At 43.6% G+C, this 21,815-nt stretch overlaps 1 protein-coding gene across 1 annotated transcript in view; it reads right to left on the reverse strand.

The window, feature by feature from the left end:
- sspo (SCO-spondin) overlaps positions 1 to 21,815 on the reverse strand; it is a 91,659-nt gene that overhangs the window by 48,101 nt on the left and 21,743 nt on the right. The window contains exons 34-74 of the mRNA XM_074621288.1: positions 21,479 to 21,576; positions 20,843 to 21,074; positions 20,563 to 20,715; positions 19,142 to 19,279; positions 18,844 to 19,026; positions 18,590 to 18,740; positions 17,788 to 17,947; positions 17,433 to 17,481; positions 16,692 to 16,796; positions 16,413 to 16,540; positions 15,442 to 15,562; positions 15,206 to 15,333; positions 14,955 to 15,096; positions 14,698 to 14,868; positions 13,671 to 13,851; positions 13,388 to 13,463; positions 12,809 to 12,830; positions 12,498 to 12,618; positions 12,120 to 12,333; positions 11,800 to 11,941; positions 11,486 to 11,662; positions 11,109 to 11,303; positions 10,920 to 10,997; positions 10,658 to 10,813; positions 9,352 to 9,501; positions 9,088 to 9,252; positions 8,795 to 8,986; positions 8,583 to 8,705; positions 7,167 to 7,296; positions 6,743 to 6,868; positions 6,189 to 6,280; positions 5,001 to 5,204; positions 4,704 to 4,874; positions 4,273 to 4,528; positions 4,050 to 4,096; positions 3,055 to 3,225; positions 2,785 to 2,919; positions 1,850 to 1,986; positions 1,666 to 1,760; positions 1,504 to 1,553; positions 393 to 563 (exon numbers count right to left, since the gene is read on the reverse strand). Of these exons, the coding sequence (XP_074477389.1) occupies positions 393 to 563; positions 1,504 to 1,553; positions 1,666 to 1,760; positions 1,850 to 1,986; positions 2,785 to 2,919; positions 3,055 to 3,225; positions 4,050 to 4,096; positions 4,273 to 4,528; positions 4,704 to 4,874; positions 5,001 to 5,204; positions 6,189 to 6,280; positions 6,743 to 6,868; positions 7,167 to 7,296; positions 8,583 to 8,705; positions 8,795 to 8,986; positions 9,088 to 9,252; positions 9,352 to 9,501; positions 10,658 to 10,813; positions 10,920 to 10,997; positions 11,109 to 11,303; positions 11,486 to 11,662; positions 11,800 to 11,941; positions 12,120 to 12,333; positions 12,498 to 12,618; positions 12,809 to 12,830; positions 13,388 to 13,463; positions 13,671 to 13,851; positions 14,698 to 14,868; positions 14,955 to 15,096; positions 15,206 to 15,333; positions 15,442 to 15,562; positions 16,413 to 16,540; positions 16,692 to 16,796; positions 17,433 to 17,481; positions 17,788 to 17,947; positions 18,590 to 18,740; positions 18,844 to 19,026; positions 19,142 to 19,279; positions 20,563 to 20,715; positions 20,843 to 21,074; positions 21,479 to 21,576 (5,736 nt within the window). The remainder of the gene's footprint in view (positions 1 to 392; positions 564 to 1,503; positions 1,554 to 1,665; positions 1,761 to 1,849; positions 1,987 to 2,784; positions 2,920 to 3,054; positions 3,226 to 4,049; positions 4,097 to 4,272; positions 4,529 to 4,703; positions 4,875 to 5,000; positions 5,205 to 6,188; positions 6,281 to 6,742; positions 6,869 to 7,166; positions 7,297 to 8,582; positions 8,706 to 8,794; positions 8,987 to 9,087; positions 9,253 to 9,351; positions 9,502 to 10,657; positions 10,814 to 10,919; positions 10,998 to 11,108; positions 11,304 to 11,485; positions 11,663 to 11,799; positions 11,942 to 12,119; positions 12,334 to 12,497; positions 12,619 to 12,808; positions 12,831 to 13,387; positions 13,464 to 13,670; positions 13,852 to 14,697; positions 14,869 to 14,954; positions 15,097 to 15,205; positions 15,334 to 15,441; positions 15,563 to 16,412; positions 16,541 to 16,691; positions 16,797 to 17,432; positions 17,482 to 17,787; positions 17,948 to 18,589; positions 18,741 to 18,843; positions 19,027 to 19,141; positions 19,280 to 20,562; positions 20,716 to 20,842; positions 21,075 to 21,478; positions 21,577 to 21,815) is intronic.

Genomic DNA, 21,815 nt, shown 5'->3' on the forward strand with positions numbered 1-21,815 from the left:
AAATTAATGAAAGAACGATGAGAAACTTAAACAAGTTCTGGTGCTTTAACGTAAGCCAAATCTGAAACGGGCTATTTTTCATGTAGGCTACTTACTTCTTGTAGAATGTATGATTTGCAATAGCTGCGGGAATATAGAGTGTAACTGACAACTTCAAATTTTCCTGATTATCTGATTGTCATGAGCTTGTCTTGTCTGAGACTGTGTTTCAGTCCTGTGCTGTTTTATTCTGTAATGTTACGTTATGTTATTCTCTGTGTGTGTTTTTGTCTGGTCCTGTTTATCCTTGCACTGTCACATTGTTAAGTGTGCTTGTGGACCCCAGGAAGAATAACTGCTGCAATTCTGTAGCTAATGGGGATCTTAATAAACTAAACATAAAACAAACTCACGGTCACATGGAGCGGCGACGCATACTTCGTCCTGTCTGTGAGGGCCCAGACACGGCAGGCCGCTGCCAGAGCGCTGGGGACTGGAACAGAACCGGTACCGGGACTGGAGACCCGCTCCACACGACACCGAACACTGACCCCAGGGAGTCCACACTGACCACTGGCCGTCAACTGGAGACAGTGTGTGTGTGTTTGTACGTGGAGGAACAGAACAAAGATACAGCGTGGAACAATGAGGTGAAATAGAACAGTAAGGGAAATTGCATGTTATTCATATTACTTTACTCAGGGTTATACACATTGTCTGTGACTTTAATTCATCAAGCTTGAAAAGTTAAGTCGCACATAAATTTGTGTAGACAGGATTTGAATGAGAGATTATTGTCATGCAAACTACTGTTATGCAAACTATGTGGAAAGAAAAGACCTGATATGACAACTACGGAAGCCCTGAGAGGCAAGTGAGAAAACAATATTCTGGTGATCTGTTTTCTAAGTCTGATCTAAATTGTTTTCTCTCCTGGGTTTATGACTTAAGAACAGTTGAACAAATGTTTTACCAGGATCATCTGTCTAAAATCCTTTTTTTTTTTTTCATCTGTGAAACAGGTGGGGAAAAACGTTTTGTCAGGTTAAAAAAAAGGTTTTACCAGGATAAATTTTGACAATTACTTTTATTTTAACAGGTGAGGGAAAAAAATGGCAGGTGAATGTTTTTTTTTTTTGTCAGGATAATTGTTTATTGTTCTAAACAGGACTAAAAGCATTCATTTTTTCTTCCAGGTGAGTTTTAATTTCTCAATGTAATCTAAACACAAGCTACATATATTGTGTGTTAGCAAGTTATGTAAATTAAAACTTTTATCCCCACCTGTTTCACAAATTAACTTTTTTTTTAAGGAACTTAGAAAGATGATCCTGACAAAACCTGTTCTTAAGTCATAAACACAGGAGAGAAAACAATTTAGATCAGACTGTGAAAATTAATCACCACAATTTATTTTTCTCACTTGCCTCTCAGGGCTTCTGTAGACAACGATGAAAAGAAAGCACAGGGAAAAAAAAGCAACAGCTCCTGTATTAAAGATAGATTCAATGACTTTCTGCCTACCATTGCAGCTGACTTGAGAGCAGTTGACCAACCTTCCTGCTTCACATGTACTGAAATACAAACACAAATAAGTTAAATCGTCATTTTACCTCTTCTTTATATACTGATGAACTGAAGCACATGCTGGTGGAGTTAAACTCATTATGGTTCAGTTTTACTTACCAGTTGTTGCAGTCTGTGGGCACAGTATCTCCTGGTTTGTACTGTTCTCCATCCAAGTCACAGCGACAGTCAGACTGCGGCACACACGCGCCATCCTGGAGATGTGAAGGACCATGAACAATATGGCCGTGATTACTGTACACATGTTTGTGCACGCTTGTGTGTGTTTAGCCACCTCACCCACCTGTTGGACAGTCCCGTGTGGACACTGGCAGCCTGGTGTGCAGTTCCTGCTGAGGTCCATTGTGAGGTCTGTACATGTCACTGTTCCGCTCACACACTGCTTCCACTGTTGGCCTGGAGGACACACCCTGCCATCTCCTGACACAGCAACACAGAGTCCAAGCAGAGCTCAACGAAAACCTTCTCAGTGTAATCAAAAGCATCAAAAAACTGGACATCCAATGTTGTCCAATACTGATACAACAAAAGCCCCTTGATGTGCTGGACTATGGCATATTTTGGCTAGCAAGTGCTTGAATCTAAAACAATATGTACAGTATCATCTATTAATATGGCAATGAATTCTATAACTAAATACAGATTTTTACATTAATGCTTTGTGCCCTCTTTTTTCTTCTATCCTTTTTTGGTATTTTCACATGCTTCACAAAATAGGATTTGATATGTAAGGGATAATGTATAGTGAGACAGGGCGATGCGGCACCCCAACATGAAGCGAAAGGGGTCTTGCATCACCTTGAAGGGGTTTATTTCACAACAATGACCCGCTTGCTGTACATTATCCCGCTTATTACACGGCTACATACTAACAAATCAATAATTTGACCCAAAAATGGTCCTCCAGAGTCCGAGATCAGAACTGCGTCCCTAACAATGGTCTGTTATACATAGCAGCGTTCTGCTGTAAAGAAATAACAGACCGTAGAACGCCGTAATTGACCGATCAGAATCGAGTATTCGACAAAGTCGTGGTTCCCTATGACCATGATTTTCTTTAGCTCTATTCATGCACTTCCAAGAATTTGAATTATTTTCCTTACTGGCTTCTTATATGTGACAGAAGTTGTAGAATACATTCTTGAAAAGTTCCCACTTATACAATTCTGATATTAAACATGACAATATTGTCAGATGATAGTATAGGTCTTGCTGTACCACAGGGCTGCAGGTTACAGGCGCTGAACTGCTGAGCGGTGCCGTGGATTCGGATGGGCCCGCGGGTTCGGGTCCTGTAACCTCCTCCACACGTCACTGAGCACTCTGACCACGCACTCCATGGCTCCTTCACACCTTCACACATATCACACATTGTTTTTTCATTTCTTTGAATGCACACAGGAGTAAAATAAAAACAAGCGACTCGTCTTTTACATTTTAAAATATGGACTCTGTATATAATAACATTAGCAACCATGTACTTCTCACCAAAGCAGGGTTCAATGCTGCAGGTATCCATCCCAACTCTGTCTCCTTTGCAGGGACGACCCCCGAAAGATGGAGGAGGGTTGGTTCCTGAACGATACCGCCTTCTCACTCCAACATCGCATGTTCGACTGCAAGCGCTCCAGTGGGTCCAGCTGCTCCAGCCACAGTCCACTGAGAAACACACAGAGGATAAAAGGAGAGAATGGGAGACAAGTGAGGAGAGAAGACAAGAATTAAAAGGGACTCTATGTAAGAATCAGAAATTGCTTGTTAACAGCGACACCTGTGGCCGTTAAGTCAACGAAAGTCAGCATCCTGTTGCTCACGTTCGCGCTTGTGCTCGCTCTACATAGACATGAACGAGCATCGGTCAAAACAGTGAGGCGACACACGTCAGCTAAAACCACAATATCACCCTATGTTTCACCTGCTTGGCAGTGATGTTAGCTGACCAGACGAAGGCCCATGATTCAATGCTGATCCTAGTGTTGGCTTTTCCTGCTTCAGCCTCCCGACTGTGGTCAGAAGGAACAGGGGAGACATCGGAGTTTTGGTCGGAGACGATAACGTAACTCACAACTGCAGTGTGTAGCATGCACGTGAGAGGTGGAGCGAGTGAGAACGTGCGCAGTGTGTGAGTGAAGGCAAGCAAGCAGGCAGAGGAGCAGAGTACAGCATCGACTCCGGCCATGGAGACCAAGGCTACGGTCTCCCCTGTGTCTTCTGACCGCGGCCGGGAGGCTGGAGCTGGAAGAGGCAACACTGTTTTGCAAGACGGGCTTCACTAGATATAACTTTTGGTGCCTCCGCGTAGTTTGTGTTGGATTCTGAGTCTGAACAGCGTAGCCACATGCGAGCGCGCATGGGACACCAACCCGCAATGATTTACACGTGTAAGAAGTTACAAACAGTCCCTTTAAAGACAGCAAGAGACAGAGAGGGAGACAAGTAAATGTACAATCAAAACTTTAATTAATAGTAAAAAAAACACTCACCAGCACAGGGAGCAGTTCCGCACTCCATTTCTCCATTGGTGCAGATACTGTTTGAGACGCACAATGCAAGAATAAGTGATGTTTGATTTAAGAAACGGCAGTACATTCCAACACACAAAATATTATTCACAACTTTCAGGCACTTCGATAAAACATTTATAGACAGAGGTGTCATTTTGTCTACTTTACAATAAAAGAGACTTTGGACACAGGCCGACAGTACCAGTTATTGCAGCCATCGACAGGCCAGGTGGCTCCGGCTGGATACAGTTCCCCCTGGTGGTAACACGGGCACTCTGCCAGGGGCACACAGCTGCCGTTGAGCAGGTAGAAGCCCGGGGCACAGTAGCAGCCGTCGTAACAGGCGGTGGCACACTGTACCTCTGTGGGGGTCATGTCCAAACACACCCGCGGACACGCACCGCCGTGAGCCTCACACTCTGCAGATGTCATGTACGCCATGCCCTCTGGACACACACCTGTGAGGAGAGGAAATAAGGACTGAATATTGCACACGCAGGCATTTATTCAATGGGGTGGATAAAATAACGGGAACAACCGAAAATATAATGTATTCAAATACAAAAAAAATTCTATTATAGAGTAATATTATTCACATATACTATTCAATGCCCCACTCCTCCCTAGTACTACCTGAGCAGGGGTGGGAGTTGCAGTCTCCTGTCTGTATGTGTGGCCCGGAGCAGCTGCTGCCCCCATGCTGTGGTGAGGGTGAACTGCAGAATCGCTCTCTTGTTTGGACGCCGGAGTCGCACTCTGATGAACACTGAGACCACGATGACCATCCTGACCAGCCGCCATTCACTGGAAACACACAACTAATATCAGCTTTTCAGTCTTCCTCCGACATATATGTAACACATCATTTGTGGAGAGTGGAGGGAACTTAGAAATTGTGGTTTCTTGTGTGAGCGTCTCCATCTGTAATACCTGGACAGTGAACAGTGTTACAAGGCTCTTGCTCCTCATTGTCTCCATTGCAGGCAGAGTCCGTGTGTGTGTGGTTGAAGGGCGTGAGCGTGTGGTTGCAGCTGCGGAATCGTCGTCTGATTCCGACATCATCTACATGGTTGAAACATGTCTTACTGCACTCTGACCAGCTGGTCCATTTACTCCAGACTCCATCTGGAAGCACTGAACAAGAGGAGGACAGTCATCATATATTGTGTGTGTGTAATGAGTATGCAAGTGATTTACAAGACTAGGATACTGGCCTGAGACTACTATTTAAAGATTTGAAGAAAGGCTTTACTGTTATTGTGGCTCATGAAATAATTTTTCACAATTACGCCGGGTTCAAACTGGATGCAGAAGCGCAGCGAAGTGCAGCGCTACGTCAATCTCTGCGCAAGCAGAAGACTGGCTGTTCATACCAGAAGCGCCGGTCAAAAAGCGATCTTCTCCTCTTCCGTTTTCGCTCTCTGTCTGTCTGTCTGCTTGTGTGTTTCTGTGTCTGTTCGTTGCACTCGCTCTCTCTGTTTAGACACAACTGACGTATATGTGGAATATGTACATCATTTAAAAACTACGATACCGCTATTTTTAATAAGTATAGTGGATGGATTTAGAAATTTGATTTGGGGGCGGAGAGAGGGGAGGGATGTCAAAAAGCGTGTGTGTGATGCATATCTTATCATTTATCAGAATCAGATCATTTATATCATTTATAGTAGATTATCAGTGTGTTTTCTCTCCAGATTCGCTCGCGGCATGCAGACAAAACATACAAGACACCAAAACTATCACTGAAGATTTTGAACCCGCCGCGAAAGCTCCGTGGCGTGGGGCGTCCTGTGTGAACAGCCAAATTGGTTTACATGTGCACCGAAAGGATGCGGGCAGCGCTACCCGGAAAAAGGCGGTGCTTCCGCGTCCAGTGTGAATCCATTATACTAAAATTGACTTTATTACACTATAAAGACCACTACAATGTAAAAAAATACAGTGAGTGGAGAGTAGCCCACATGCTATTAACAAATGAAGGATAAGTGGGTTTTTATATATTTTTTTACAGCACATTCAGTTAAGTGCAAGAATCAAGGCAGCATGTTGATTATAAATCTAATGTCACAAGCATTATTATTACTGCTTGTGTGCCTGTGGTGTGAGTTGGTATACCAGGGAGGCAGGGTCTGGAGCAGCGGCGGGCCTCCGAGGAGTCTCCTGGACAGGGCTGGATTTTTACTGCTCCAGCTGGGTTGGCTGGAGACCTGAGGAGACAAAGTCGAGACATAAAGACTCCTGATCCAAAGTGAATGGGTGGCGTGTGAGCAGTAAAAAAAGCCATCAGTCCATAACAAGTGCATTAACATGACATAAAAATGCTTATTAACTTACAGTAACGATACCTGAGGGGAAACTGGGTTGCTGCAGCAGCAAACAGTAAATGATACAGCAGTGACAAAATAGCACATTAGGATGATATAAACATACGCAAACCAAAAACTTGAAAACTTTAAATAGAAAGAATAATGCAAGCATCTAAAAATTAATTTAGAGTGCACAAAAGACAGCAAACAGGGGAAATAATTCTGTACTTAGTACTATAATTCAATATAATCTCAATAAAAGTCTTGTGGAAAGTGGAATGAGGTGGAGACGAGCCTTTGATAGCTATTTGAGTGTTTCAAGATTAAAATGCTTTACAAATCTATTGAATTAAACAGGCTCACCTGTAGCGTTGCTGGAGCCCCAGTCCACAGGTTACATCACATGGTGACCATGACGACCAGGCTGACCAATGACAGGTCGCCACACAAAGTGAGGTGTCACAGGTTACTTGTCCATCTGTGCACACGCTGATGGGGCACAAATATGTACTTCTATTAGCTTTTTATTACAATCAGATTTGCTTCTCTTTTTAACAATAAGGCAGCAGTCCAGTGGTCCAAGTGTAATAAGTGTAATTTAAAATAGAACTTTCCCTCCACTAATAAATATGACGACTCCTCAGAAAAAAACAGTTTTATGACCTGAAAAATAAACTAAAAACATTTGATTTTTAACATTATCATTTTAGAAATAACATCATTATGAAAACCAGGCTTGCTTTCAAAGTGGAAAATGGGAAAAATAAATGTGTTTTTTGTCTCTCACCATGTGGTACACTGGTCCCTGCTGACCGTCTGTCCTGGCTGCAGTGTTCGACCGTCCCAGAGACAGACGCATTGGCTGGCATTCACACATCGCCCGTCCTGAAGGTACAGACCATCAGGACAGCGACACCCTGGAGAAGACAGAAATTGATGTCTTACTCAGCATTTCAGCCACCACTGAATCAGCCTGAATGTTTTCAGAAGAAATATCGGCATTGCTTCAATAAAGGTTTGTGGCTTTGAAAAAGGTTTTGCTTTATTGTCTGAATAATTTAATAGAGCGTATGAAATTGCCAACCCACTGAATCACAATTAATAGACAACAGACTACAAACCATTTCTTTTAGTCCTACTGGAAATTTCCTCTAAATTATTAAGTGCTCATATTAACTCAACTTAAAGAGAAAGCTCAGATTATTTGTAGTGGGGTTGTACGAGATACTTCTCCATAGTCGGTGTATTACCTACAGTAGATGACGGTCGGCACGCCCCCAGTTTGGAGAAACAGACAGGAGTACCAACACGGGAGCAAAGCAACGTATTGCTGTGGACGGGGGGCAGCAGCAACATGGATTTTAGACACCTAAAAAAAATCTATATCAAGTTTAAGTGTACGCTATGTGTAGAATATTTTCACAGCTTTACCTCGCCGTCAGACAGCCCTTTCCGACGGGGAACTGAAGCCGCTATCTATGCTCTCTTCAAAGCCACCAGACTCCATTGACAAAAACAGTAACTTTACCTCGCAGAACACAGGAGTTGCTGGTCTACCGCTGCCTCGACCGGTTAGTTTGTTTGCATTATTGTGTGACTTTGGTGAATCCGAACTCACGCTTTAAAACACCAAACTTAAACAGTTAAACTGATATAAAAAAAATGTAGGTGTCTGGTACTTCTGTGTGTTTCTCCAAACTACTCATCTACTGTAGGTAATACACTGACTATGGATAAGTACCTCATACAACCCCACCTAAAAAAATCAGAACTATCCCTTCTCATGCAAATCGAACAGCAAGACGCTCGTTTGATTTTGGCAACACTAACCCAAAACACTCAAATCCATGTTTAAAATATGATTTTGTTTACCTGCACAATTATCACAATGACGATTCGCAATTTCCTCTTGAGCATATATGAAGCATATAAAAGAGGCATTGTGTCTTGCGTTCTGTTGCAATAATGGATACTGAAACCTTGTCTTTCAAGGTAGGAGACCATTTAATGTTTTTGCATGGCACTTCCTACTCAAAAGCAATATATGTAGTGTTGTGAATCAACCATAGAAACAGAACACTGTAAGAATCCACATTCACTGTGACACTGGGTGTTAGAAACGTACCCAAACTCATATCTATATTATATGACATTATAAAGCAAACAATAACTCGACAACCCCATAACCTCCAGTGTGTCCTACCCAGTATACACGCTGCAGTGCAGTTGCTGGTCAAGCTGAGATGTGAGCAGGTCGGAGGACAGGGCTCTACTCTCCCAGCCTGGCAGTCCGCCTCAGTCACGAGCACCATGCTGTTAACGCAGCCTGAACAACCAATCAGAGAGCTAATTAGAATTAGATAAGACTTTAAACACCGACAACAGAATTGTACTGTTTGACAGAGTATGAGCCACCTGTCTGAGTGCCGATGTCTGTGGTGCAGGGCTGGCTGTTGCAGCTTTGGCTCTGCAGGGTCATGCCCCCGCAGTCCCGCCCGCCGTTCTTGGGTGGAGGAGCAGAGCAGGTTCTGTTCCTCTGCCTGACACCGCCTCCACACTGAGCGTCACACTCCGACCACTCCGTCCACTCCGACCAGTGACCGTCAACTACAAGAGGAGACGGGGAAGAGAATGAGATTGAGGTAACCATTAAATCCGGGTACTTGTGAAAGACGCGTCCTGTTTGACATCAGGTTCGGAGAACAGACCTGGACACGCTCGAAGGAAACAGGCTCGACTGTCAAACTGAGCTCCACCGCAGGATCCTCCAGGCAGAGCTTCCCTCAGTATGTCCCTCTGCCTGAATAAAGACCCTAGACCACAGGACATACTGCACATACTCCAGGCTGTCCATGGGGACATAATGCAGTCCACTAGAGGAGAGGAGAGGAAAAAGGATTTAGCAAAAATAATCAGTGTTCTCCTGTTTTGTTTTGTGTTATTACCACTTTTGAGGTGGGCTTATATCTTACCACAGTCTTTCTCATCCGATCCATCCACACAGTCCTTCTGCAGGTCACATCTGCGGTCCAGGTGAACGCACTCCCCACTGTTACAGGAAAACTGCTTGGGAGAACAGGGGCTGGGCACCTGTGGAGTCACCACTGGTCTGGCTGTGGTGCCTGATAAGACATGGGAATACAACTACAGAACTTTATTCAACTTACATACACGTTTTTACAGGAGTTACACAACAATTATTATTTACTTCAAAGGATTTTTTTCATTTAATTTCATGATGATTCCACCTTAATTTCTCTGCTGACTGACAGCGATGATCTCTGTTTGCACCAGTGTAATGTCGACTGGCTAAATGAATGGTGTGACAAAAAACGCTCTTATCATTAACACTAGTAAGACTGAAGAAATTATTTTTGGCCTTCCTCCTGACTGTCAGCTGCCTACAGTTACAATTCACAATGTAGAAATTAAACAGGTCTCTTCATACAAATACCTGGGAGTTATGATAGACTCCACCCTATCATGGACCCCTCACATTGAATTTACCTGTAAGAAGATACAGCAGCGCATTTACTTTCTTCGCAGACTCAGATCTTTTGGAGCCAGTAGCCAGATTATTTTTCTATTTTTCAGTTCAGTGATTCAGAGTGTCCTGTTGTACTGCAGCACAGCCTGGCTCAGTAGTCTATCTGTAAAACTTAGAACTAAACTTTATAGCCAAATCAAAATTTGTGCGAAGATCATTGGCCAACCTGAGACCCCCTCCTTTCAAGCAGCTCACAACAAGAGTATGCTCAGACTTGCCAACAGCATCTCTTCTGATCCCTCGCATGTTTTAAATGGGGAATATCAACTTCTGCCCTCCAAGAGGCGATTTAGAGTCCCTACATTTAATCACATCACGGTGAAGAACGCTTTTGTCCATCAGTCCATCTTGGTGCTAAATAATAATTAATGTGCTGCTAAGGAGATGTAAATCCAGAGGACAGATGGTAATTTTGTAATGGGTTATGTATGGTTAATTGTGATGTGTTTTGTGTTTTTGTCTGATGTGTCCTACTTGTCTGTCTGTCTATGGTAACAGTATGTCTATTGTATATGTACTTTTTCTCAAACTGAGCTGCCTATGGATGCAAAATGAATTTCAGTGCAAACTGACAATGAAGTTGTATCGTATCGTATCATATGTGTGAAGACCATCTTGAAGCGATATGTCTTCAATGAGGTACCAATATCATCAATATCAAGTTTTCTTAATTTACAGTGTTTGTATTCTTCTTCCACTAGTCTGTTCCCTGATAGGTTGTCGATGCATACCACAGCGTTCTTCATCTGACCCGTCCAAACAGTCCCGCCTGCCGTCACACACCTGTGCCGCGTCGACACAGCCAAAAGACCGGCACACAAACTGGCCCTCCACGCAAAGCACTCTGGGTAGGCCACCATCATGGGGGGTGGTAGCGATCCACGGGGCTGTAAATGAGGTCACAATATATATATAGGTCTATTCTGTATAAGTGTTAATCCATTGGGTCCTGCCTGGTTCTAGGATAACTAGAAAGACTGTTGTGTCTCTCACCTGTTGTGGTTTGCAACCCAGGTCTTCCAGAATGGAGGGTTGTTTTGAGATGCAGTCCAGGTTGACCTGTGGTGACCCCTGGGTAAATGGATGGTTCTGAATTGATCAAAAGTGACTGAATGGCGGGTTAATCCTGGTTAACAACCCACAACAATGAGTGAAAGGTAGTTTTTCAACAGCTGAGGATACCTGTACTTGAGGTTGTCGTCTTCTGAAGTCCGGTTTGACCTGTGACCCCTGGGCTAGCCACACCAGGAAGGCCACCTTGGGAACTGGTGGTCTGGAGGCCTGGGGTACCTGTTGTAGTGACACCATGAAAACCTGGTCCCCCTGTGGAGCTGGTCTGGTTCTGCAGCCCTGGAGAGCCTCTGGTTGGAGCCGTACCTGAGGAAGAGGATGAGGAGAAAGAGGGTAAACAAAGACAGACATGGATGGAAGGTGCTGTATATTTCTTGACTAAATTGTCAAATAAACTGTCAATTCAATCACGTCATGTAAGGAGACTAAAAATTGGTGTTGTGGCAGGACTCAAAAGAAGATGAAAAATATAATCGCTCAGCTCTCACCACAGTTGATCTCGTCAGAGTGGTCTTTGCAGTCCGGTCGACCATCACAAAGCACAGAGACAGAGACGCACTCATCACTGTGCTGACATGCAAACAGGCCTGGTTTACAGCGCGGCACGGTCACTTTCCCACCACCAGAGGGAGATGTGGTCACACCACTCGGGGTCACCAGCTCATCTACAAGAGCAGGAGGAAAGGTTGTCTCATATTAACACTGCCACTAGTTCTGTAAAGCAAAGATGAGCTGGTATACAAGAGGAATTGGGTCCTGAGAATTATGAGAATCATTTAGTGCATTCAGTTGAATTCTTCACCTCCTCTGCAGCCGAGGATCTCCGCACGCAGGTAGAAGGTGTGTCTGAACTCAACAGGGATGATGCGCAGGTAGCGAGCTCTGACGAGCCGACCGAGCCAGCGGGTCACAGGGGTCCTGCCCACCATCCGCACCTCAAACACCTACAACACAAACAAGAGGACACTGCATTGTGACTAGAACAATGCATCAGATTTTTCTTTTTCTCAAACATGTATGAACACAGTCACGAAACATTTCATCATATGAGGATATATGTAAATACAGAAAACATCTGATGTTCAATGAGATACTACATGTACATTACATCAGTAGAAATACCTTAGCAGGGCCACCAGGCTTCCCATCCTCAGTATAGTCTGTGAAGAGGCTGCTGTGCAGGGCGAAGGCTAGGCGGTATTTAGTGAGGTAACCCCACATGCGTTCACTGCCCTGGGTCACCACCCCGGATACCCATGTGGGCTCCAGGAAGTCCACCTGAAAATATGGCTGGGGATCTGCAGGTAAAGGGCTCCATCCAGGCTCCATAACCTGACTGCACAGAAGAAGAGGATAGGGTTTTGTTTTTTTCTGGATGCTTTATATTTGAATCATATTATAATTCAAAAAGGCTTTTACATGCATGTAAAAATAAACGTCAAAAGTTCAGAGAAGCATATGTTTTAGAGGCAACAACCAGTCACAGATCGGATCACTCACACGTTAGGGACGATGTTTAGTCGTCCAGCGTCAGCAGGGTTGTTCGCATGGTACGAGGATGAGGTCATCTGACCATATCGTATTCTCCCATCCTCCAGTCCAAGGGGAGAGGAGCAGATGGCTGCAGAATATGATGAATTTTAACACCATCCAACAGAGCCAGCTTGGCTAAATGAACACTTAAAACACAACAACACATGAAAGCACGTGGTCTGCAGTAATATTTGAATTTGTTTTTATAAGAAATTAACAGAGGCTGCTGTTCTCAAAACACAAAAAATAAATCCATCTAAAATGTGTTCAACACTCACCACGATATCCTGGGCCGCCACCCTGTAAATATATTAGAACATAAATTAAGTGTATATTGAAATGTGCCTATATTAACATCTGTAATCTTTGGGTCTTGTCTTATTCTCTCTGCAAGCAGTTCTATTACTAATGCAAAGAGAGCTGGGAAAAGGGGGCAACCCTTTAAAAGTCTTGTACCCCTTTAAAAAATCAGACAGACAATAAATCATTAGAGTACATTTTTAGCTTTAGAGTATTTATATAATAATTTTATAAAATGCATAATCTTGACTGAAAAATTAAAATGTTCTAATACTCTAAACAAATAAGGCCATTCACAATGATCACATGCTTTTTAAGCATCCATAGTCATCACTGATGAATATGTCTGTGTTGTATGATGTTACAATAAAGCATGTTCTTGTATTTGTAAGTATCTATTTTTAATGAACCCTGTTTGACTCATATGTATCATCTGGTAGAACCTGTGCTAATCCATTACTCTTACGTTTAGATGAGGACCTATCGAGGCATAAACATCAGTGGCACAGAAATGAAGAATTTGGAGGAACTGATGATTAATTGAAGTGTCGTCTCACCGTTGGTGTTACTGCAGGACGAGTGACAGCAGCCTTGGATGGAGTCCTGAGAGGAGCAGCGGTGGGTGTGTATGGTCTGTAAATTAATAAAGCATACAACAATGAAGAGGAGAAAAATACATACCTAATTCTTGATTATTTTACAACGACCAAGAAAAAATGAAAGAAGAGCTGGATAAACAGAGATGAGATAAAAATGTAAGAAGTGGAATTCAGGAGTGGATTAACAACAACATGATTTATCAAATATCACAACTATTATTACCATAATAATGCCCTTTACCTGTCTGACTGGGTAGTGATGTTTTCGTGGGAATGGCAGCCAGTTTCATCCTCTCCTTTGGGACAGTGGGGGATCCCATCACAGCGCTTCCCTGCCTCGATGCAGCCCCCTGGTGGGGGGCAGGAGAACTGACTGGTAGGGCAGCTGCGTGGACTGATGGTAGTAGGGGATGGCTTCGTACCTGTGTGTGGGGAATGGTCAGACTAAGTAAGAAGGATCTCTATATTCAGTGTTTTGTATGTGTGACTTACAAAGCTCATTTAAGAAAACTAAAAAGCACCAGGATCAAATGCTAGACAAAAGATGTCACACAGTTGATAACCTGATTTTAAGCAGGTTTCCTTTCCACCACATCCCAGAAAAAAAACAACTTTCAAATTGCATCGTTCTTATACAGTAAAATGAAACTACGGTCCGATCGTCAGCCACGACCTGAGTGCTCACACTGTACATCTAAAATAGAAAAAAACAAAAACATGGCCGGTCTGTCCCTGAGGGCTGTTCTGGCTGTTGACCTTTTGATTGACCTAGATTGATTTGAAACCTCCGAGGCAGGTAAAGTTTGTTTGCCAGCAAAGATATGTACAGGTCACAATGCTAACAAGGCAGAAACGTGCTGCATTGATCATCTGTGCCATCCTGTCTGCTGAAACCCCAGCAGCGTAACGTTATATGGCCTCACTGTGGCCAGGGAGACATGGACAGTATGGCTTGTCCATTTTGCAGAGAGAATTAGAGGTAAGCTAGGTACATTTTACTTTATCTATTGTACATTGTTATCTTGATAGTTGCACTCTGCTTACTGTAAAAAAGAGTAGTAAAAAGTCACTGACGTTGGGGAATCGGCTCGTGGCTCCGCTTCAACTTTGTGAGAGCCTGTGGTCGGCCGACCAAAAGTTCTGACATGAAATTGCTGAAATTCGGTCCGACTCTAAAATGAGTCGTGCGGCTCAAAATTCGGGCCAGAAACAGGCTGAAATCGTACAGTGTATTCCCAACTTAAGGTGTGTAAGGTTGGAAAGCTCACCACAGTACATCTCATCTGATCCATCCCCACAGTCATTGACTCCATCACAGACAACTCCCAGTGGACCTGCTGGCACACAGCGACCGTTTTCACACTGGTACTCCTTCTCTCTGCAGCCACCTGCTGGGGAGACTGGGGAGGGAGGAGTGGGGCTTGTCAACCAGTGGTCACCTGGAGGAGGGGAGAGCGGTTTAGAATCACATTTGTGCACAAAATCCCCACAACACCAGCAAAGTAGCATGAAACTACCTACTAACCATCTCCACAGCCCATGATCTCAAGTCGAAGGTAGATGCCGTTCTGGAAGTCGTGCGGCAGCAGGCGGACAAACTGAGCCGACACCATCCTGTCCAGCCGGCTCTCTGCCACCCCTCGATCGTCATGGTTACCGTGAAAAACCTGGAGGGAGAATGGTAATCCATCAATTACAAGATCTGAAAAAAAGCATTGACAAGTGGCCTTCAATATGATGGAGAGTTGCAAGGAGTTGGTGGGTCTGATGTGTAACCTTGGCTCTGGGTCGGGCATCAGTAACGAGCTCTTTGTAGGTGTACCACTGTCTGCCATCCTGGCTGAACTGGAGGTAGAAGCTGGACACGAATGTGCCGAACACACCACCACCCTGGGTTAGCACACCTACAGAAGGGTGGAGGGATTGAAAGCATTTTATCGATTTTACTGATATACATTACATAATCTCACATAGGAGTCTGTGTTTAGTAAACCCAGCATTTCAATCTGTACCGGTGATGTTGTATGGTTTCAGCAGGTCTGTCTGTAGGTATGGGCTTTGTGTGTTGCTAGTGTGTCCCTCAGGGCTCCGCTGTGGTAGGTCCTTGTACTGCTCAGGTTCTGGACTCCAGCCCTGCAGATAAATGATTTGGAGATTACACATCATGTTCATGTTGCAGCAGATGGTAGAGATAGTACGTGCCAAGTTGGATATAAAGCTTTCAGTTCAATTTCCCAGCTGTGATTATGACTTGGAACTTGATTTGAATAATTAAAAGTTGGAAACAAATATAAAAAAAATGGACCTTATAATGCAGAAGATATTACAGTTCATCTAGAAGGGGACATGAATGTGTGTACCAAAGTTTATGGCAATCCATCCTACAGATGTCAAGTCATTTCACTCAAAACCAAAAGTGTAATGCGGCTGGTGACACTGGAGGACCAGCAAAGATTCACTCCAAGGAGACCTGGAATGTCTATGCCAAATGCCATGGTTATCCATCCAACAATTGTGGAATATTTCAGTCTAGACTTAAGTGGCGTAGGGACAGACTGACCAACCAACGGACATAAGCCCCTTTCACACACAGATTCCGCAATACCACCGTAAAGAAGATCTGCTGTGGCTTTTCTTTTTCACACTGGACCAAACGGTGTGCGATTTTTAGATAGCATGCCGGCATCACGGGAGCAAAAGGGGCATGACGTTAAACACATCAGCATCTGTGTCTAGTGTGTGTGTATGTTTGGGATTGGAAACCAAAGGAGCATTGTGAAATGTACCAAAAAGCAAGAACCTTAAGGCCCTGGAGCTCATGTTAGCCATCAGTGATCAGAGGCAGAAGACAGATCATACTGAGCACTGAGTGTGAAAAGCTTATTATTTTTCAAAGGTCAGAACAGGCTGGCTCAAGGAAATTTCACCAGGATGAACAGTACAAAGTCTGGTAGAAATGTATGAATGTATCGACTTTGTGCACCTGGAGGTCCCTATGGGGGTCCCACCCATGGAGGCGACCTGCATCAGGGGGGTGACCCGTCTGCTGTGACGAGGCACTGAAACTGGAGGCTGGGAGGGTCTGAACACCCAGAGGAGACCAACATTCATCTGAACAGAAGAGAAGAGGACATGAAAAAGACAATGAGTGGAAATAGATAGACCGTTGAATAATAATCATAGATTGTAAAAAAGCTTAAATGCTCTACCTCTACCTGTAAAACTGCATGACCAAAAGATCACGTGAAAAAAATCCACTTACCTCCAGGAGGAAGTGGATATGTTGGAACCAGAGGTTTAGTGCCCTCTGCTGGCTTGGAGGTCACAGTGACGGGACTAATTGTCACAAGAATGGTGTCGTTTTCTCCTACAGAGGTGTTGTAGAACAGAAAGATTAATGCAGGAGATCACTGACTTTATTATTGTGATGTTTGCAACACTGAACTGGACCTAAACCTGGAGGGCTGCAATTTTGGTATTGAGGGACTGAAGGAATAGGATCTTTATATAGATTTTATCATCTCATTTTCTTCATCTTCAACAGCTCTTTATGCATATTTAAGTTCATACAAACATGAAAATAAACTACCACAGGTACATATTCTGGCACAAAACCCTGTGTAATTTCTATCAAGTTTGACATTTTTGACTCCCAAGGTAGAAAAACGTTTGGGTCTCTTGTCAACCATTCTACCATTCTCTTGTTTTGAGCTTTCTTTAGCAGGTACAGTAATGGTCTTTTGAACATGTGACATATATCTGTGGTCAGAGGAAGAAGGGAGCAAGGATTCCTGACTTAGGAGAATCTGTGAGCTTTTCTCAGTACAAGCAACCTTACAAAAAAAAAGACACATATATGGATAACAAGGAAAATAAAACACTTCCTCCAAAAGGGGGGACAAATATAAAAAGTTGTGTATAATTCATGCAAATCATTTTATTCCTCATTAAACAGGAAGACATTTATTCAGTGTAGATAGCAGAACAACAGTTCTGATTTCACCTTGGCAGTAGCAACACCTGTCTCCCTCTCCAGGCTGCAGACTTTGGCCCTGCACAAACAAACCAACATTCAACATTTGACTCAGTTATACATTTGGTAGAGTTGCTATGGGACACAACTATGGAGAGGGAAAGCAAAGGATGCGGAGGAAGCAAAGCTGTGGAAAGTTTACATGAGATAAGATTGAAACACAGATGCATTTGAGCACGCAGTCACACGCTCAACTAAATGGGAAAGTGTAGCAACGTACTGCATCATATTTCCATTAAACATTGGCACATACTGACGCAGCTACAGTAAGTGCAGTCACTTAAATGTGTAAATGCTCATGACACACACACTTTTATACTCTTACCTGTGGACATCCACTGACAGCGTATGGACAGTAGGGTGAACACTGCACTGTAAGGTTGGGCAGACAGTGACATAACTGGCAGGGGTCTGACCTCCATCTGTCTCCCACAGCATGGGACTGACCCTGGTACTCACACTCATCACAGAGGTCTGTCTGGCACCTGCAAACACACACACACGCACACAAACATGGAAAATGCATATAGGAGTAATTGAATGCATGTGTGTGTGTTTGCTCACAAAAACGGAACCTCACAGAGGTGTTGTTAAACGTAGATGATCGCCAAGGACACAGTTTGTCAACTTCAGTAGGTTTTTATCTTTGATGGATCATGAAAATATACAGTAAATATTGCACAAAATTCTGATTTAAACTCCTGATTTGATTTTGAGAGATGGTAATAGACAAAAGGTCAAGGGGTTATCAAAACCAGCAGCGTTCACCCTCTATGGACAACAAATATCCACACCAAACTTAATTCATTTTTAAAATTTTTTGTGTACAAAGCAAAGCATTTAGGTTAATGTTGGATGCTGGCTCAAGTCCAGAAGGGCCGGTCTCATTCTTTGGGTAGAATGAATGTGCTCAGTAAATTGACATACAATCCATTTTGATTCCAATAAAAAAATTGGTGGCACTAACAAGGAGGTTCAGTAGTCACCAAAAACATTAACATTCACCCTCCGGGGACCATACATATCCACAGCAGATTGAATGTGGCCATAACTTTACAAGAATATCCATGAGGTGTAGTAGTAACAGTAACAGTAGTCAACAGTTCCATGAGGAGAGGGCTACGTACCGGCGGGCTTTCCTATAAATCCCTCTACACGTGCTCCCGTCTCCGTGCTTGATGGGGTTGTTTGGGCTGCGGAACGACCACTGGACACTCTGAACGCCACAGGGCCCCAAACACTCTCCCCACTCAGACCACGATGACCAGCCACAGTGCACTGCAGTATTAAAAAACAAGACTGTGTAGGATTGCTCAGAAAAGCATGTGGGTAAATGTCAACTATGCAATTGGCATTGAGTCTGTGTGTTTGACAGACTCACCTGAACAGTCTGGGTTAGGCTGGCATCTCTGAGGTCTTCCTCTCTCACAAACACAAATCTCACAATCCACCTTCATCTGCTGACCCGGCCAGTAGCGCACACCTGCCACCTCGCACACACACTCCTCTGGGGACACACACTGTTGCATGTGGCTCATCACCTGGCCCTCTGGACACCAACAACCTGGAGTTAGAGACAAGTTGTGAGAGAAATGTAAACATGAATTTAGTCATTTCAAAATGGCAAGAAGCAACATTTTATTGAAAGCACGAGATAATCCAGATTCCCTCCGACTGACCTGAGGAGCAGGGTGCTATTGGATCACAGGTCGTCCCACTGCTGATGTGGGCACAGGACACTGGGCAGGGAGCACAGCTGTGTCTCACCAGCCCAGTGGGACAGCTGCTGTTGACACATCTGTCGTCAGGACACGGCTCTGCAGTGGGACAGGAAGAAAAGAAAAGGAGAGAAGTTCAGATATGTTTTCAAGCAACAATACATGGGCAACTTTTTAAGATTACAACAATTTATATTAAGAGTTCCATTCAATAATACTTTCTTGCAAATTGATTAGTTGAAAAACATCTGTTCTTACTAAAACACATATGTTTTCTCTCTTACCTCTAGTGGCATTAAGTCATGCAGATAGTTATGGTTTTATTTGTCCAGATTTTGGGATATCCATTTGGGAGATTTCTGCCTGAACCCCAATACATCGTATCTGAATGGAATTTTGTTTATTGTGCTCACAGCAATTAAAAAATTACAATTTAAAAATTTCCAAAGAAACTTTCATTTGAACTAGTTTTCAACAACAAAATAGTCTTTGTGAAAACTGTTAACAGCGTGTTGTCTTTTTGGTGATTTTGGGTGAACCAGTCCATTAAAAGAGAAATTTGCCACTTTTCACGTGATGTCCGATCGGTGTTGATGATTTAAGTAGTCGAGTGAAGCAATAAATTCCTCAGTGTGTGCTGTATTGACTGAGAAAGCCGAGTTCTCCTGCTGCAAAATCTGTTCTTCCGTACACCAGTGATGTACTTGGTGTACGGAAGACCTACAAAGTGCTACTTCAGCTTTAGTAGCTGTTGGGTGCTATGCTGCTCCTTGTTTTCTTCTGTGTTACGTTTCCAACAGTGAAAATGGCATCCCAGTGCAGTGCAGAGAATGTTATGGATGAGGATTTTTTTTACAGTGTACATTTTACAGTGTTCAGGCTAACTCGCATATTCAGCCAGAGAGAGGCCGCTCCAGGCTGCTGCTGCAGACGGAGGGGTGGCCGACGGGAACCCTCCAGAACCTGAGCTGCTGAGAGCAAACATGCATTTTTTCTGTATAGGTGTAAGAATATTTCCTTCATTGAGATTTTGTGAGCTTATTTTGTTTATTTATCAGACGTAGTGAACTTGCCGCTAGCGCGCAATGCATCCTGGTACATGTAAGGCATAGCCGGCACATCCCCACAGCAGGAGAAATCAGCTTCAGGTCAATATAGCACACGCTGAGGAATTTATTTCTTTAGTGGATTACATTTACCATTAACACTGATTGGACATCCACAAAAAAGGTAGCACATTTTCCCTTTGAAGTGAACATTGTCCTTCTCAATTATTGTAAAAGACTGAGAAATTTCTTTCCATACTGACCACAGATTTTAAGCCAATAACACCTTGAGTATCATTTATTTCAGTTCAACCCTAGTTTACAGACAGCTCTTACTGATTTCCATGGGTAGGTTGGATGGTCCAGGGAGCTGGGAGCAGTCTCTGCCTCCGTAGCGAGGAGGAATGCAGCCTCTGTGTCTGACCTGCACTCCGCCACAATCGCTGGAACAGTTCGACCAACTCGCCCACGGCAGCCACTGCCCATCCACTGGAGAGGGGAGGAGAGAGCCTCACATTTTAGTAACAGATACTGTACATATTTGATTTCAAACTAGGCATGGAGACCTTTTATTCTGTAACATATATTTTTTTTTAGTTCACGTCCACCTTCTTACCAGGACAGGTGGTGTTAAAGCATTGCTGCTTCTGGAAGTTCTGTCCACGACAGTGGCGCAGTGGATCTCCCGGAGGGCAGCTTCTCTGTCGGCTCATGGAGCCTGTACCGCAGGAGGTGCTGCAGGGGTTCCACGGACCCCAGGAGCTCCAGCTTCTACAGCCCTGCTCATCAGTGGGGCTTCCAAGTGGTGCCAGTGAGGAGTCTGGGCAGTCTACCACACCATTACACACCTAAGAAATAGGACGCGGTTAGTGAACAGGAATGTGAGTGAGGGGGGGAAGCACATTTTTGCTGCTTTCATTCATTTTTAACAAAAGTCCATGTTTGTTCATTTTTAAAGGTAATCATTTACATTTTTTTTTTTTTTTAAAGAACAGCGATAATATCAATATGCAATCATTTTACATACTTTCTGACCAATTTAAAAATGTCAAATTATTTCTAGACCTTCACGGCCTGTGAGGAAATCCTGTCCAAATCACCAGATTCACAAAAGAGCAAGTGGAAGATGACACAACATGGTGCAAAAGAGAAATATATCCTTGTTTTTCTTGCCTATTCAATCACCCACTGTTAACTAAATACATAAAGTTTGTCTAGCCGGTACTGGATAACATGTTGATGTGGGACGTACCATGTTGAAGGGGACACAGGATCCATCCATACAGGTAAATTCAGGGCAGGTGACAGTGGTGTTCCTACCGCCAGGGGGCACTGGTGAGACAGTTTTATCTGGACAGAGCAAGATTTCAAAAATATTATTAAACATGCCAGAGATCTTACAAGATCTGTCACCAGACTGGGATGTACGCTGCGTTCAAGTTTCCTTCCTTCATTTCTTCTTTGCCTCTTTTTTTTATTCCCTATCTTCCGTTCTTTGAACACAACAATGCACATTTTGTCAGGTCTCCTGCAGTCTCTTCACTCCATCTAACCTTGCTTCCATTCTCACCTCTCTCTTTTATCCTTAT

Source organism: Sebastes fasciatus, chromosome 21 (genome assembly GCF_043250625.1).
Source record: "Sebastes fasciatus isolate fSebFas1 chromosome 21, fSebFas1.pri, whole genome shotgun sequence".
NCBI lineage: Eukaryota > Metazoa > Chordata > Actinopteri > Perciformes > Sebastidae > Sebastes > Sebastes fasciatus.